The sequence below is a fragment of the Dreissena polymorpha genome, chromosome 11 (assembly GCF_020536995.1).
Source record: "Dreissena polymorpha isolate Duluth1 chromosome 11, UMN_Dpol_1.0, whole genome shotgun sequence".
Lineage (NCBI taxonomy): Eukaryota > Metazoa > Mollusca > Bivalvia > Myida > Dreissenidae > Dreissena > Dreissena polymorpha.
Window position 1 is genome coordinate 3,867,280 of NC_068365.1, and position 15,428 is coordinate 3,882,707.

Here is a 15,428-nt window from a genome sequence, read left to right on the forward strand (position 1 = left end):
ATGGTGCCAAGTCTAAAGCTTAATCTTGATTCATTAACACACAATGCAGCCTCCAGCTTCAATCAAAGAGTTTTAAAATGCATTTATAATATGTTTAAATTTAATAGCATATGCTCATGTGTCAGAACATGTCAGAACCATTACATGTGTTTTACAACCTTTGACAGCTTATGACTTGAACAGCTGCTAGCAGAATGGCATGGGTGTCATTGTTTATAATCTTTAACACTCCTGTAGTTGTCAGAATCACTATTTACCTACATTTGAGCCCACAATATTTTGTCAGCATCAAGAAGCAAGTAGTATACTTTGATATGTAGCTTTCCTGAAGTAATCAATCCACATTTGCTGTAATACACAATATTTTCCCATAATAAAATTCAATAGCAAGTTTTTTACAAAGGGAGACAACTCAGTTAATTTATGGAAAGAGGTTAAAGGATACTAACAATTTTAGATACAGGTGACAATGTCTGTTTGGCATTAATATTAGTGGTCACATAATGATATGGTTTGTTATTCCATAAAAAGAGTTGGATCAGGATTTGTTTATGATTGTATACATTGGTTTATATCTTTAAACTGAAAAGGACGGAAGATAATTATCAGGTTATTCATTTTGTCTTCATAATGAGGCTGTGCATTTAGTTCTTTTAACATGCAGTATGTATGTATTCACATCTTCTCTAAATGTTGGAAATTGTATTTGCATTTATTTCTTTTTTTATTTATTTTGGATCAAGAATAAGAGTTATGGTCAATTGATAATTGGCTCAATTTGGCGAACACATATATAATTGATGGATCTATAAATTCCTTTTATTGTGTCATTAATAGCACTGAATAAGCATAGTTATGCAATTATTTAAAAAAAAAAGTACCAAGTTCTGTATGGTAAAACCTCTTTACATATTGTAAGAAAACAAGACAATAAAAGTCATAAAAGCCCCTGTCTGGTTTGACTTGAGTCATATAATTTTTGTAAGTGGGTTTGAAACAGGATGTTCTGTTTTCTTCAGATTGATTATACAAATGAGTTTAATTAAACATTGGTTTGTCAGTATGGTCTGCAAATTAAATGATATATTTTAGGAGAAATTTGTCGGCTCGAGCTCAGAAATAAGTATAAGATTTTCTCTATGGCTTGGGAATATTATGTTTGCAGATGTTAGTTTGTAATATAAAGAAAACTGTTACAGGTATTTTGGCATGCATGTTTTACATGCACACATGTGTGCAAAACTAACAGATAAAAACAATTTTGTCAGTAATTAAAATAAAGATTATGCAACATCATTTCATGTGACTAATAATATTTAAAAATCAGGGCCCTTATATTTTTGTTGGGCGAATATAACAATGGCTTTTGTATAAATAACATACAATGTAGCGTTGAAGCTTAGAATGCATATTTTGAAGACATTCTTGAAAAAAAAAACTTATATTAAAAAATGTCTACCAACACCACTGCCACCAAAACCACTACCAACAGCAGCATCGTGACAAGCATTTCTGCAAACACCAACACCACCAACAACAAAATCATTATGAAAAGTTATGCTTCTACCACTGCCACTTCAAACACTACCACTTCCAACACTAACACCACTACCAGCAACAACATTATAAGTAGAAATGTAACCCACACCAATACCAACAACATAATCATGGGTAGCAATATTACCAACACCACCACCGCAAACACCACCATCACTAACAAGAACATCATCAATAGCAACATCACCGTAAAAAAAGAAATAGAGTAATTACGGAAAAAGAGCATTTAAATTATACTGTCTTTAAACATGTGTTTGAAATCCTGTTCAATTTTAATATACATATATACAGATGTGGCTGTAACATGTGTTTCTAAAATGAGTATAATGGTTAAGGCCAGGTTGGTGTAGGTGTTGTGGCAACACTGGAGAGGGACACGTCATTATAAAGTAAAATGATTGACATTCACATCCACATGTGTTGTTTATTTCACAGCTGTACGATCATTGCTTTAACGAATAAATTAATACAGTTTAAGTTTCATTAAATTTCAGTGAAGATTTTTTACATTTGTAATTTTTGGATAAATAGAGATGTACGGTAAGGGAAAATTGTTTACTAACAATAGAAATTATTATTTGTTTATGCTAGTGTGTGGTGTGCAACTTACAAATATGTATTTTGTTATAAGTTACACATAACCAATTATTCCCACCACTACCAGTAGATATTAAGGGCCATGATAGGAATCACATTGTCTGACTGTTGATACATCCAATGAGCCTCATACTGTGAAAACTGTGTGCATTCAGTGTCGGCCTAGATTAGCCTGTGCAGTCCGCATGGGTTTATCAGGTATGACACTATACTGGTTTTATGGAATATTTGGTTCAAAAGGAAATATGTTCTACCTAAACAAATTTTACAATCGAGGCTCAAAGTGTCATCTCTGATTAGTCACTGCAGATGGCACAGGCTAATTAGGGACAACACTACGCACATATATTTAGATCAGTTTTCCCAGAATCATGCTTAAATGGTAAGTCTGTCCCGATTCTGTCAGCAGTCTTAAATATAGAACATTTAATCATATCTTTTGTTAAATAAATGGCACTGTGTCATGAGAAGGAGAGCTTAGAAAACTGAAAAGCTTTTATTGTCAGAAATCGAAAACAAGCTTAATGAGGACTGAAATCTGACAAATGTAAACAAACAGAATGATGTTTTGACATGCAAAATTTACAGTCAGTGAAACACTCTTTAAGTTTTAAGATGGCTTCACATCTTAAATGAAAAGTCATTTTTAATATATATCTTTCAAAAAGTTTGTGCTTATATTTGCAAAACAAGTGAATTATTGTACAGATTAAGCATAAGAATCTTCATTTAAAACTTTAGACTAATATACCATACACAACCAAACAATTGGTGCAGTCTGTGATTATAGTAGGAGGAAATGAGGGGAGCAGGCAGTTTATTGCTTTAAGAATGTCACTGTAAGGGCAGATGGATAATAAAACATGATAATGTGTGAACGCAAGGTCACTGGGCTAGACATGCAAGTAGGGCAATTGTTATATGAGCTGTGCTCTGGGATAACTGGGCTTAATGCATGCGCAGAAAGTGATGCTCCATATTGGCCTGTGCAGTGGGCACAGGCTTATCAGGGATGGCACTTACTACTTCTACTGGATATTAATATAGAAGAGAATTCCTTCAAACAAACAGTTTCATTAAAGCATAAAGTGCTGTCCCTTATTAGTCTGTCCATACTGCGCAGGCTAATCTGGGAGAAAACTTTATGCACAACATTGACCCTTTGCATGCTGGGAAATTTGTAGTCTGCTAAAATGTCGTCTGCTGAATTTGTAAAATTAGCATTTTCTTATAATTTTTTCAAAGAATACTATCAGAATAGCAAACAGTTTGGATCCTGATGAGACGCCACATTCTGTGGCCTCTCATCTGGATCCAAACTGTTTGCAAAGGCCTTTAAAATTCGGTTCCAGCGCTTAAAGGGTTAAGCCCAGTTTTCCCTGAGCACCGCTTAAATTACATTCCAGGTAAGTTGTAAAGCTGCTTTACCATATTTTTGTATCAACATTTTCTTCTAGAGTGGTCTCACATCATTATGTTACTTTTTATAATCTTGATACAACATAATCATGTGTGTCCAATTAATCACAGCCTTTCACCCCATATGACCTAACTTAAAGAGAAACCTCTTCCAGTTGTCATTTGACTGTCAGTTCCAACCTATGGGAAATCACTGTCTGTGCAAGATCCTGTTCAATAATGATGACCAGTGTCAAAATAACAAGACATTTCAAGAAGCATCACTGATTGATTCAGGATGAAACAGAAGTATCTCTTATAAAAATGTAAGGCAGATAATTGGCAATATCGCATGAATCGCTTGAAATTATGTCCAGTATATAGGAGTGATCTAAATTAGTAATAGCTTGCTCCTTATGTAATGTGGTTCACTTGCCAATTGCTATGACTGGTTTGTGTCAGGCTGTTTATTCCAGACACTGGATCAGGCTTGTATGTCTGGGAATTTTTCTGTACAGAACTGTCCTCGAATACTGCTGAACTGTCCTGGAACATGATTGCTTTGTCTTTGAATATTGTTGCACTGTCCCTAAACATTTCTGTACTGTCTGTGAATATTACTGTTCTGACCTTGCTGGCTCGAAGGCTTTTTCCCAGGTGGTTTTACAGAGGCCCCGCGGTGCCTGGACTTTAAAATCCATACCGCCTTGGCGCTTGTTTTTCAATCAATGGGCCGCGAGGCTTGAACACTCACAAGCGCTTGCAAGCCATGGTCCGAATGTTGTCTGCATTCAGTCAACAACCAATCAAAACACACATGTGCTCATCAGCTGTGTGTGCACAAGGGGCGTAGATAAGACTTTTGAATGATTTATTGGTAGTCCAAGAGGGTCAATTATGTTGTTTGTCCCCTAATAATGGTCGATAATGATCGATTATTACTAGTACATGTGGAAATTAAAGTTATGCTCAATTTGTTTGTTTGTTTTATTAGCGAGGCTGTTTTCGGAGAAAACACGAGCTATTGTCATAGCCAGCTCGTCGTCCTCCGTAGGCGTCGTGCTAAAACCTTAACATTGGCCATAACTTTTTAAATATTAAAGATAGCACCTTAATATTTGGCATGCATGTGTATCTCATGGAGCTGCACATTTTGAGTGGTAAAATTTCAAGGTGAACATTTTGAGTGGTGAATCTACAGTCACGGTAGTGGCTTTTAATTGTTTGCTACTAAAAATAGAGATTTGTTGCAGACAATTATTTTCAAGGGAAGGAATTTATATAATTATAAATCTCATATTATATATTTCCTTACCAAGAATTGAAGTTTTTTTCTCAGTTACTGTACAGATTTATTATTTGGATTATTTATAACCCAAATGATTGATTTGTCAATTATTATTTTTTTTTAAATGATATAATTATAATTTCTTTGATGTTCATTACATACCTGTGGACTTATGTCCATAGATACATGATCAGCTCTGGCTATGATCTCTTTTAAACCACAGGCCTTGGTTGTCAATGATGTCTGACATGGTCATAATTGACTGTGAGACCCCCCCCCCTGGTTGGATTGGACAAAATTCAAGGGAAGTAATAACCTTTAAAGGGAGATGATTTCTATACCTGCCAAATGATAAATAGAAATGTTATTTCAACGCGGCGCAGAAGGGGGCATTGTGTTTCTGGCAAACACATTTCTTGTTGGGTCACTAGGTCAAAGGTCAAGGTCACTGTGACCTCTAAAAAAATAAAATAATTCTGACAAGCTTTCGCAGCCAAGCGTGGCACCCGTCATGCGGTGCTTTTGTTTTAATTGTCAAAAACTATTTCAGCAGTGATTCAAAAATAAATAGTGACTGGGTTTTGTAGAGTTAATGCATAATTGAAGTTACAATTACAATTAACTGGAGTAAAATGTCAATTTGTATTGCTCTAACACAACGGCAACTATAAATTAACAGCACCATAATTTAATGTATTCACATCATATTGGTTCTTTGATTTTTACGGAATACGCAATAAACCTCCAACAAATTTTTTAGCAGGAGGCCTGGCACCTCTTTTTAACCCTTTCTCACTCAGAAGCAAAGTTAAAAATTGTTATGTGCAAACAGCATAAAACCAGAACAGCCTGCGAGTAACTCGCAGTCTGTTCAGGTTTTAGGCTGTTTGCTGCTCATCAGTATGTAAGGGTTGGAAATGAAGCCTTTACAACTTGAATCTAGTAAGACAGGTCTTTAAATACTTTAATTTAACTTTCTAAGGGACTACAAATGCCTCGAAATACTTAATATCATACACAGACTGCAACACCCAAAGCAAAACAATTAATTGGAAGTAGAATTTTTTGTTTTCTGCATAGCTGTGTGTTTCTTCTTGAAATTTTTCTAATTGGAAAATACAAGATTTGTCAGTAAGAGGGGGTAATATTTTTTATTTGTTGAAGAAAACTGACGCCAGGCTGGTTTTGTAGTGTTGATAACATTAAATTTTGCACTACATATTATATGAACCTGTATGCCTTTGAGTAGAAGTGAGTTGTTATAATTTTCTTATGTTTAATTACTGAATATGAGATACATATTTTTTGACCTCAGCGAAAATTACACAGGCATATAGCAATAATTAATGCTTGACATGTTTGCACTATCTGCAATAAAACACCTTATGGGGACAACCTACATGTGTATCATGTTGACATTAAACAGTTATTTGTGAACATTAACAATTGGTGCCAGGTGTTGAATATCTCACCATTCTTGCATACCCATGGGAAGTAACACCACTAGAACTTAATGTTTTTATGATCCCCTAATACTCATGCCATACATTTAAATTTGAAATTTCCCCTTGTGTTATACTTTTACGGTTTTACTTTTAACTCTAAATCTGTGAAATTAAGTTCGTGAACAACTGACCCTGTTAGATGTATTCATAGGCATTTGTTATTATAGAGCTAATAAATTCATAAATAATAGTAAATACTCTCGGCCTGATTAAGTGTTTTATTCATTAATAATAATTGACATTGATGTATTACTGATATTTTAATTAAGATACTGGTTGGATGTATTCAAGTGATATAATACACAAAACATAATTTGATTTATTGACATTCTTCAAATAGCTGAAATAAAACTGTGTTAATGACTGTATTCGTTTTTGGATAATTAGATGACATCCATTTTCTCACTGGTTGAAGGAGCAGATAGTTTTTGTGAAATCAACTTTGCATTGGTTTTGCCCATAGACTGAATAGTTTAATATATAAAGTGCTAATACAAATAGCAGGATTTTCCACAAGAATGAAATTTTTTAGCATAACAAAATTGAGGTGGAAAGCAAACATTTTGTTATATTTTTCACTGAAAATGTTCCTAAACAGCTTTGCGAAGTATGCAAGATTTATAAATAACGTTTGGTGTGTTAAACATGGATGACTCAGACTACTATGGTGTTCTCTGTCTATGGTGTGGGTGTTTACATCAATCACCTGTGGAGGAAATCACATATTGGTTCTGTGCCTGTCAGCAGTGCCAATCTAGGTCACTATGCCAGAAAGTAAAACAGACCTAATTATTCTAGGTCACTATGCCAGAAAGTAAAACAGACCTAATTATTCTAGGTCACTATGCCAGGAAGTAAAACAGACCTTATTATCCTAGGTCACTATGCCAGAAAGTAAAACCGACTTAATTATTTTAGGTCACTATGCCAGAAAGTAAAACAGACCTAATAATTGCCAGGTTAAGAATGCCACTCATCTGTAAGTGTTCACTTGAAACTTGGCTTTAAGCACAGAATTCAGATATTATATAAGAATGCAAATTGATGTTTTGGCAAATCTAGTTGGCCTTCTTATGAGACAATGAATGTTTTTAATAGAGTTGCAAAATAAACTTGTTGAAGTTGAAGCCCATACTTGCAATAAAAAAATGAAACAATGATACATTATTAGTTATCTATGATAAAAAATAATAATAGCAAAAAATACTTAAATTTTATTATTTCTATGTGACATGAGAACTACTGCGCAATAAAACGTAACGTAAAATAATATCTAACCAGAATTATCATGCTAGTTTATCTAAATAATAAAATTGTAAACCCTTTTCATCATGTTTAGAATATAAATTATTCTCCAGTGCTTTTAAAGAAGTTTAAAGTAAAAAAAAAATCATTTGTGATAGATCGTGATGGTTTACTCTTGTGTTTTTTAAAGCCAGGTGCTCTTAGCTTTTCTAATAGAGCACTTGTATTGGTCAGTTCCCTTGCACAGGCTTAAAAAATCAGTGTTAGGCGGCTTCATAGTTCTGTAACAGCTTTAAGGTATAAACTTACAGCAGTCAGCTGTAGTATTATTTTTTTGTAATCAATGTAATTTATAAAATTTTAAATGCATGACTTTTGGTAATTAGCATTATTATTTTTATTATTTTCATACATGTAACTTAAAAACATAATTGCTAGGGACGTTCACACCAAGCCTATATTTATAACGTTATTTTACCTTTTATTTTGTTATGAACTTTGAAGATAATTATAAATTTGTTTCACGCCAAGTAAAAAAGTTCTGAAAGAAAAAATCTTTGTGGTAAATTTTGTTCAAGATTACACGGTATTGTGGTTTCCATTTAACTGGCTTTACATTTTAGTCATGCAGTTTAAAATGTGCTTTTCCATAATAGATTTTCTGAAAGTATGCATTTTAATAATAGATCATAGTTGTAAACCCACATTATACCAGTGCATACTATTGGCACTTATTTACGCCTAGTGAAGTTACGGCCAATTGGAAACTTGTTTTGTTACATCTGAGCCAGTGAAAACGCTAGTTTCATAATGCATAAATATGCAGTGTTGCGTCATTCTGTTCAGAGCTCCAGATAAGGTTTTGTGAAATTCTTAACGTTACTACCAGATTTTCAAAAATAATTCTTAACTCTGAAATTTTATTCTTAACGTTACTACTAAGTTTTGGAAAATAATTCTTAACTTTTCTAAATGAACTAAAAATAAATAATAATGGTTATTTTCATGCAAAAAATAAAAATAAACATACTAGCAACTTAATTTAAACGAGTTCAACAGTGTCTAATCAGTATTATACAATTTTATTTTTCAAATACCTTCATATGCCCAAACTGTGCTTAGATTGCATGCCTTCGATGATTTTTTACGTATTTCACAATTAAAACGGGCTTCCCCTTCAATCTTTTCAACGATTGGCAACGGGAATGTCCCTTCCACTTGTTCAATGTTTTATTGTATAAGATTGGACCCGTCATGTCGCGTTTTTTTTAGCTTTTCCGACTGTTTCCGCAACTGAACATACAACATCGTATAAGATCTTTTCTATAATGTCTTTCTTAACATTCAACTTCGGCTCACTTTGCGTACAATATGTTAAAAGTGTGTTTTTGCACGCTTTGCAGTTTTTTAGGACGCTCTCTGGGCGCCGGCATTGTTTTTTGACAGATAGACTGTACACTCCGCTTTTATTGGAAAAAATGTGCTTTGTTAAACAAACCCGATAACCATTTTATATAAGCAACGAAAAGATCTTTAATACGCGAAAAGAACTCAATAAAAATCGATACAAACCGATGTAAAAATAATATTCATAATTTGATTTTGTAATTTTTAATGGTACGACAAGATTTTAAAATAAATATGTAATGGACTTGAAAATAATTCGTAATTACGAAAATACAACCCTTATCTGGAGCTCTGCTGTTTATTTCTTTTTCATTCATTGAATAAAAGCCCTCACTTGGACATTTTGAAATGTTTAAAGTTGCAAGATTACTATGTTCTCTTTGAACTGTTTTGAGTTGCAAGTAAATTTTTTTTTTAAACTACTGGAATATGTTTATTCACATGTTTCTTTTTCATGTTTAAAGTGAAAGGGTTTTTTCACTAAGGGTATTTTATGACTTTCTAGTCTATTAACTTTCAAGCATGATAACATTACATCTCTGTTGCATCTATTGTTGGACATTAACTATTTGTATCTTTTCATTATAAAAGCGTTTCACATACAAAATGTAATACATTTTTGTAATGTAATACATGTAAGAGTCTCTTGTAAAATTTCAACTAGGACTGCCACCCAGGTACAAATAATAGTTAAAGGTACTGTCAACCATGACAACGAAGAAAAGAAAAGTTGTAAAATACCGTATTTTTTTACAATTACCGGTATTAGTTTATATTGATTAAAATATCACAACTGTTATATTACATTACTTGAAAAAAGTTCATATTTTCAGTATATTTTGTAATAAAATTTCGGGATGTGAAATCGAAAGTACATCGGGAAAATAGGTGACATAACGATATGCATACTATAAATAACGCAAGTAGATAGATCATTATATATATAAATATATACAATTCACTACGCATGCACAATTTGCATTCCTGGGTTTACCACGTGACAATGATTATCAATCTACTGGCGTTAACTGGTAGTTACCTGGTACCGGTACCCAGTAAAATTTATTACAGAATATACTGAAAATATGAAAACTTAACAACTTTTTTCAAGTAATGTTATATACCAGTCGTGATATTTAATTAATATAAACTAATAATTGTAAAAGATATGGTATTTTAGAACTTTTCTTTTTTCGTCATTCGTGTTTGACGGTACCAGAGTTTAATGCATGGTGACTTTCATATAAACTTATGAATTCTAATTTGACAAATTTTTAAAGCAATTACATGTATAAGAATGGGTGAAAGTTTTCTGGCATGTACCGGATTGTCTGATTTTTTCAAAGTTTGTGCGGATCATTTTTGGGACTCTTTTAAATCAATTGAGATTGCGTTGCGATCAATTAATTTATTTTCAAATTTTCTTTGTATTGTTAGAACTGGAAACAAACAAACAAACAAAGGAACAAACTTTAATTTAAGTCTTTAGGAAAATTACAGAAAAATATTCAGGGAGGGTGAATGTTAATAATTCCCCCAATTGCAGTCGCACTGTACAGGCTGTCCGTCTGTATGACTGTAGGAGTGTCTGCATGTCAATCCACAAATTCCTGTTTCAGCCTTAATTTTGCCATATATTGATGGATTTTAAAATAACATGGGACAAATGCTAACTATTATAAGACCATGTGTTGCATGCCACACCTGTCTATCTACCTAAAAGGTCAAGGTCACACTTAGAGGTCAAAAGTCAGTCTGGCCATAAAACAACTTGTTTTAGAATTCGGTGTAGTTTGGAGACAAAAGTCGAATGTGGGTGCTTTGTGACTTAGGGTCTTGTTTTAATTCTTATTTTCATATCATTTTTTACTAAATATTTAAAAAAGTAATTAATATTATTTTTTCACCTACTATGCTAGCTAAATATCAAGGTTGAGATACATGATGATTTATGAAAGCAATATTTTGGTTCTTAACATTTTGATCTGAATAACCAGTTTTAGTTTATATTGTTGAACATGACTTTTGACAGTCAAAAGTTGTAACTATTACTCTTATTTTTTTGGCAGATTTATTATTGGTTATAAAATTCACTGCCCAATATCCCAACAATCTCTTACAAATATCAACAAGCTATAAATGAACAATTGAAGGAGTATAAAATGCACTGACAGCTTTAAAGTACATTTAATAGGCCTTGCATGCATTTTCAGGAAATAATAATGTGTGCAATACGTGTTGATTAAAATAGAACTATGTTTATAAATACAATTGGGGATTTTTTAGCAAATGTTATTTTAAATATGGTTGCACAATGCATTTTACGCTGACTACATTGTTTAGCTACCACCTGTGAATTTGTATACATGATTATTTTTTTTGTTTGTGTGTTTTTTTCTGTGCTTTTTTTCCTGATATTCAGATTAATGTAATAAATTTACATAAACAGTCAATTATATTGTCTGAAAGAAAATTTCATTTCATATAAATTCAACTGTTTTATAGTTGTGCTTTTCTTGTGATCAGTGAATTTGAAGTTGGGATTAATTGGCTGCAGGTGTAATTTATACTGGATAGAATTAACTGGGGGGTAAAGACTTGCCACATTTAATAGTGTTTACCGAGAATATATATATTAAGATGATTCTTATGTTTCGAGGCCATTCAGCTACTCAGAGTTTCCAAGGTAACATGAGAAATTTGCTTTTTACTGTAAACAGATTTTAATAGGAATGATTCTAGACATTACCTGCATCAGTTTGAGCTATGACAGTGGCACTTTTATAATGAAGATCATTGCAGAGTCATTGGTATCTTTATTGTCCTCATCATCATCGTCATCCTCCTCCTCCTCATCATTATCATCATGGTGATGAACCATTATCATCGTAATCATCATCATTATATTTATGCCCCCCTTCGAAGAAGATGGGGTATATTGTTTTGCACATGTCTGTCTGTATGTATGTATGTCCGTCCACTAGATGTTTTCCGGATGATAACTCAAGAGCGCTTAGGTCTAGGATCATGAAGCAGATGACCCCTATTGATTTTGTGGTCACTAGGTCAAAGGTCAAGGTCACGGTGACCCGAAATAGTAAAATGGTTTCCGGATGATAACTCAAGAACGCATATGCCTAGGATCATGAAACTTCATAGGTAGATTGATCATGACTCGCAGATGACCCCTATTGATTTTGAGGTCACTAGGTCAGAGGTCAAGGTCACGGTGACCCGAAATAGTAAAATAGTTTCCGGATGATAATTCAAGAACGCATACGCCTAGGATCATGAAACTTCATAGGTAGATAGATCATGACTCGCAGATGACCCCTATTGATTTTCAGGTCACTAGGTCAAAGGTCAAGGTCACAGTGACCCGATATAGTTAAATGGTTTCCGGATGATAACTCAAGAACACTTAGGCCTAGGATCATGAAACTTCATAGGTACATTGATCATGACTCGCAGATGACCCATATTGATTTTCAGGTCACTAGGTCGAAGGTCAAGGTAACGGTGACCCGAAACAGTAAAATTGTTTTCGGATGATAACTCAAGAACGCTTTTGCCTAGGATCATGACACTTCATAGGTACATTGATCATGACTCGCAGATGACCCCTATTGATTTTCAGGTCACTAGGTCAAAGGTCAAGGTCACAGTGACCTTTAACCTAGTCACACAATGGCTGCCACTACAACGGACAGCCCATATGGGGGCATGCATGTTTTACAAACAGCCCTTGTTTAATTATTATCTATATCATTTAATAAGGCAGGACACATGTAAGCAATCAACTGTTTAATTAATACGTCTTTAATTAATAAGTCTTTAATTACTAAGTCTATCACACATCATTCTCACATCTCTCGTTGTTCCATTTTAGGCCCTGCGGTGGTGAGGATGCTGTCGAACAATGGGCCGCCATTCCCGATGCGTATGCAGGTCCCCCCAGGTCATGTTGTTCAGCAGATCGTTGACGAGAACGGCATACTCACGCACGTGTTCCTCTCACCACAGCACCCAGGCATGATGGGAAACCAGATGCCAGTAAGCGGATATTTGGTTTTAATACTGAGGTTTTCACAATAAACAAATGCAGGGTCATTGTCAAAGTGCTCATAATAAATGATAAAACAGGGCACATACTTATTATGCCCCCGGTAAGGTGGCATATAGCAGTTGAACTGTCAGTCCGTCTGTCTGTCAGTCTGTGCGTCCATCCGAAAACTTTAACATTGGCCATAACTTTTGCAATATTGAAGATAGCAACTTGATATTTGGCATGCATGTGTATCTCATAGCGCTGCACATTTTTAGTGGTGAAAGGTCAAGGTCATCCTTCAAGGTCAAAGGTCAAAAACAAAATCCAAGGGAAGTTACAAGCTTTAAAGGGAGATAAATTCTATTTTATATCATTTGGCAGGTTCAGATCATTTTCACAAGGGAAGTAATATTTTTTAAAGGGATATAATAAAAAAAGGTTTCAATTCAAAGCGGAGCAGTAGGGTGCATTGTGTTTCTGACAAACACATCTTTTGTTTATATCCAAATTTATGCTTTAAAAGTTTTAATTGTTGATGATAAAAGTATTACAGTATTTAAATGAGTGTGTGTCATTTCTTGATTTTCTGATTCAAAATACAGGAAACAAGTTAGCTATTATATAATTGACCTCCCATGCGTGCTTTTCTCTCTGTTTCCAGGGCGGTCCAAACAGTCCCTACTACCCGCCGTACAGTGGCCCCTATTCCAACCACCCGGCCCCATACCCCACACACCCTCATGCCCACCCAGGCGGTCCCCCACACAGGGTCTCCACCCCACACATGCCCCACCGGACACCCCCAGCAGCTGCCACGTGCGACAATCACAACCCCGCACATACACAAGGTAAGGCTCAGTAGCATTATGTAAACAAGAGCTGTCAGAGGACAGCGCGCTTGACTATTCGAGTGCTTGACAGTATAGCATAAGCCATCATGGAGAGTTATGAAAATATTTGAGGTGGTACGCAAACTTCAACATAGATTTATCAATAATATGCATATTCTAAGTGAAAAAAGGGCCATAATTCTTACAAAATTCTTGATACAGTTGTCTGCTCTTGTTTATAGGTTGGGGTCATGTTGGTAAATAAGTATGCAAAATATTAAAGCAATATGTCAAGGGACATTGAAAATATTTGGGGTGGTACGCAAACTATAACATTTGCACGCTAACGCTAACGCCGACGCCGGGTGAGTAGGATAGCTCCACTATATATATTTCATATATAATAGTCGTGCTAAAAATCTGTTAAAACAGGACTTAATGCATGTGCAGTGTTTTTTATGGCAATTTCGGGGCCGGCCCCATTCCCCTCGAAAAAGAGTATTTTTTTTTCCCCCTTTTTGTAGAAAAAATCCCCTCCAAAAGTAAAAAAACAAAAAAAAAAATATTTTTTTTTTAAATAACTTTCTTATGATAAATATACAGGGCTCAACATTAATGGTTGTCCTATTGCCCCTGGCAAGTAAAAGTTGGGTCTGGGCAAGTTATTTTATAATCTAGTTGTCCGCCCGGAAAAGGGCAAAAAAGAACAAAGAGCATTTAATTTAGACTTTAATTGCTGTAATCATTGTGTTAATCATTGTGTTAAATGTTCAAAAATAAAAAAGGTTTTGTGGTGTATTTTGTGGTGTATCATTTTGGTTTATTAAACAATATGAGGTTTACAGTTGATGTGATATTTCATGTTTGGGCAAGTTGCTTTACGTTCAGTGCAAGTAGATTTTGGAAGTACTGGCCCGGTAGGGCAAGTTGGTTTTTCGGTTGATGTTTAGCCCTGATATATCTCAAATTTATTTCATAAACAACTAATAAAGTATATAACTATAATTAATATGATTATGAATTATTATAAAGAGTTATATTAAGTTAGTTTTTCCCAAATCAGTTAATTTAACATGAATTGAATTTTTTTCCCCAAAATGGCCAGGGAAAGGCCTGATGTATCTATATTGTGTCAATATTCGTTGATAAAAACATTCCAATTTGGTCCATTTTATTGATAAAAAATGCTCAAATTTTCCATTTTATCCATTTAAAAATCCCAATTAGACTCAAAATGGCAAGGAAAACTAAGACTGAGTGAAACCTGAACTGTCTGAAACTAATGTTGAAAAAATCCTTGATATATATTTAAGAAAAAGGACAAAGACATTCAGCTGTGAATATTACATTCATGCATGCATGTGTATTCATATAATAAATATCATTACATATAAAAGAGTAAATTTTTAATTTTCCCCTTTTCCTAAAAAACGACGCGTTTTACCCCTTTGGACAGGCCCCGCCACCATTCCCCTATAGGTGAAAAAAACACTGATGTGCATAAAGTGATGTCCCAGACTAGCCTGTACATGTAAATCAGGGACGACACTTTA

The 15,428-nt window shown here is 34.2% G+C and overlaps 1 protein-coding gene across 5 annotated transcripts in view; it reads left to right on the forward strand.

The window, feature by feature from the left end:
* LOC127850535 (fibronectin type-III domain-containing protein 3A-like) overlaps window positions 1-15,428 on the forward strand; it is a 134,341-nt gene that overhangs the window by 77,052 nt on the left and 41,861 nt on the right. For all 5 annotated transcript variants that reach the window (XM_052383645.1, XM_052383648.1, XM_052383646.1 and 2 more), the window contains exons 3-4: window positions 12,887-13,050; window positions 13,707-13,893. In XM_052383645.1, the coding sequence (XP_052239605.1) occupies window positions 12,887-13,050; window positions 13,707-13,893 (351 nt within the window). The remainder of the gene's footprint in view (window positions 1-12,886; window positions 13,051-13,706; window positions 13,894-15,428) is intronic.